Source organism: Drosophila subpulchrella, chromosome 2R (genome assembly GCF_014743375.2).
Source record: "Drosophila subpulchrella strain 33 F10 #4 breed RU33 chromosome 2R, RU_Dsub_v1.1 Primary Assembly, whole genome shotgun sequence".
NCBI lineage: Eukaryota > Metazoa > Arthropoda > Insecta > Diptera > Drosophilidae > Drosophila > Drosophila subpulchrella.
Genome location: NC_050611.1, coordinates 20,221,132 through 20,223,460, shown reverse-complemented (window position 1 = coordinate 20,223,460; position 2,329 = coordinate 20,221,132). Strand labels below are relative to the sequence as shown.

The 2,329-nt window shown below is 43.9% G+C and overlaps 1 protein-coding gene across 1 annotated transcript; it reads right to left on the bottom strand.

Moving 5' to 3' along the window:
• Window positions 1–456: 456 nt before the first annotated feature.
• On the bottom strand, window positions 457–1,777 carry LOC119550747. Its single transcript, XM_037859667.1, has one exon. The coding sequence runs from the start codon at window positions 1,647–1,649 to the stop codon at window positions 585–587; it is 1,065 nt and encodes a 354-aa protein (XP_037715595.1). The 5' UTR covers window positions 1,650–1,777; the 3' UTR covers window positions 457–584.
• Window positions 1,778–2,329: the final 552 nt, after the last annotated feature.

Genomic DNA, 2,329 nt, shown 5'->3' with positions numbered 1-2,329 from the left:
CTCATGTTGGAAAACCAATTAGAGCCAAAACAACAATAACCACAAAAATAACATCATAACATCAGCTGACAAGATCAAATCGTGTAATGTGCCTCATTACAACATCGTTTTGTACACATATTTTTGTGTGTGGCCCGAAGGCAAAAAGGTGTGAACTTGTGGGTTTTCAGTAAACTTTGAGAGACTCACGCGAAAATGGATTTAAATGGGGGCATTAGTTATGGGAACAAGTCATTCGATGAATTTGATTATAAACGGAATGGAAATTGATTGAATAATTGTTGTATTTATATTTGAGATTGGTAACTACTTAAAATAAATTCAATATTCATGCGAATATGTTATAAATGGTATAGAAATGTATAACTTTCTCCTCAGAGATTAAGTAATACTTATAAGAAACCTAAAAATTTATTCGGTATTCAATGTATAAAATCAGTAAAAGATCAAGAAAACTTATAAGATGCATATATTTATTGTTAGCTGTTAAATTTGCGTTATAAAACTGTTCGGTCATTACTATATCCACTGCACTAAAAGGTCGAATTTCCAGAGGAATACTAATCACTGATTACACTATAACACTAAGGCTTGTCGTGGGACTGATGGTGCTGGTGTCTTCGGTTCTGCGGATCGTAATTGAGGACGTCGAAGGTCAGGATCTTGTAGAAGGACACCGACCAGCCCACATCATCCATGCGGGGCACGATTCTTCCCGTAACCGGAAGAGCCGCTGTGGCTGTACTTGGATTCTGGGAGGATCTCATGGGATCTATGGCGGATTGTATGAAGGGTGTTTGGAGGGGCTTATCACTGGCCACTGGCGAGGGAGTTGGTGGAGCATTGAACCGCGAGTTGAAGGGAAAATTATGGGCTGGCGAATTGTGAGCTCTTCTCGCATCAGCTGTATAGTCCCTGCGAAAACGAATGAAGATTTCGGCGAAGACTATGCGATGGGGTACTGCCACCACCTCCGGCGGGGTCTTGAGTTCGTTGTCCATCCGACGTATAATCTCGCTGACCTCCACCACCTCGGTAGCGGTGTCGAAATCCTTGGTGTTCCGCAGACCCACAAAGAGCATGTCTATAAAGGCGTACTTCCTGCCGAAATTCTGGCGCGTGGCCACCTTCATGGGAATCGCTCGTCGCAGGTGTTCCCTCTCGAATCTGACCAACTGGAGACGGGTATCGTTCCTTGAGAGCAACATATCCCTGGTGATCTGCTGGAATCCCACCGGCGTGGTGTACTCGCTGATCCTTTCCGCACTCTGCTGCCGGATAATGTCCGTCATCACAATTGCCGCCTGTTTGGCGCCCTCCAAAAAGTCCGGTTCGCTGAAGTCCCGATCCCAGAGCCACTTGAGCTTCCACAGATTGAACTTGGTCACCAGGTACTTCCAGGGATTGTGCAGATAGACCAGCTTCGGAATGGTCTTTCTCCGCTGATCGTGCGCCGCACTCTGGCGATCCCAGTCGTGAAGTTCGCGGCGGAACGGCTGAGGATCCCCGGGAAAGTCCCCACATCCCGATTTCCGAAGGGTTCCGCACGGAATTCGGGGATGGGAATGGGGATGGGTGGCATGTGATGGATGATGATTGCCGAACAAGTGGTTCAGTGTGCCATATTTACGTAGAATTTTTAATAGCATCGCGACTCCTAGAAAGAGACACTTTGCATTTTTGTCCTGACTTCGTTGTCGTCTGTGCCCTGGCGAGAAATAGTTGTGTTTATTGTGTCACTCTTAATTTTGAGCAATTCAGACACAAACAACTGACAGCAATGACATTCGAAAGCAAACTAAATTAAAAATGCGGAAATGAAGAACCACATAGCCACATAAACGACTTGCGATTTTCATTTCAATTCAATTTCAACACCCCCTTAACATTAACCTTTTTAAGAAAATCAAAAAAAAATATCATTTTAAATTTCATATAGCATCATACATAAATTGGTTGTACATAATAATATTTTTATATAAGTTTACCACTGCACAATTATATAATTTAACATTTACATTTAATACTGTAAATAATGGCCATTTAAATACGTTTCCCAAATAAATTCAGATTCGGTGCAGGCTGAAATCTCTTTCCATTCGAGCCTTCCCACACAAAGTTTGGATCCCAGGTAGCGCCCGAGCCCAAATGACATGCCAAGATCGTAAAGCATTATTCCGCCGATACATAAATTATATTCCGACGTGCGTGAGTGTGTGAGGGTCGTGTGGGCTTCTTCTCTTCGCTTTTCCTCCAGCGACAAGTGGCCCTTGGTCAGGGATTTCGATGGGTTAAGACTGCGGAGCCTCTGAGGTCTCACGCAAATGAC

Bases quoted from the DNA above. Each gene is read 5' to 3' on its own strand.
- LOC119550747 (XM_037859667.1), bottom strand. From the start codon at position 1,649: ATGCTATTAAAAATTCTACGTAAATATGGCACACTGAACCACTTGTTC.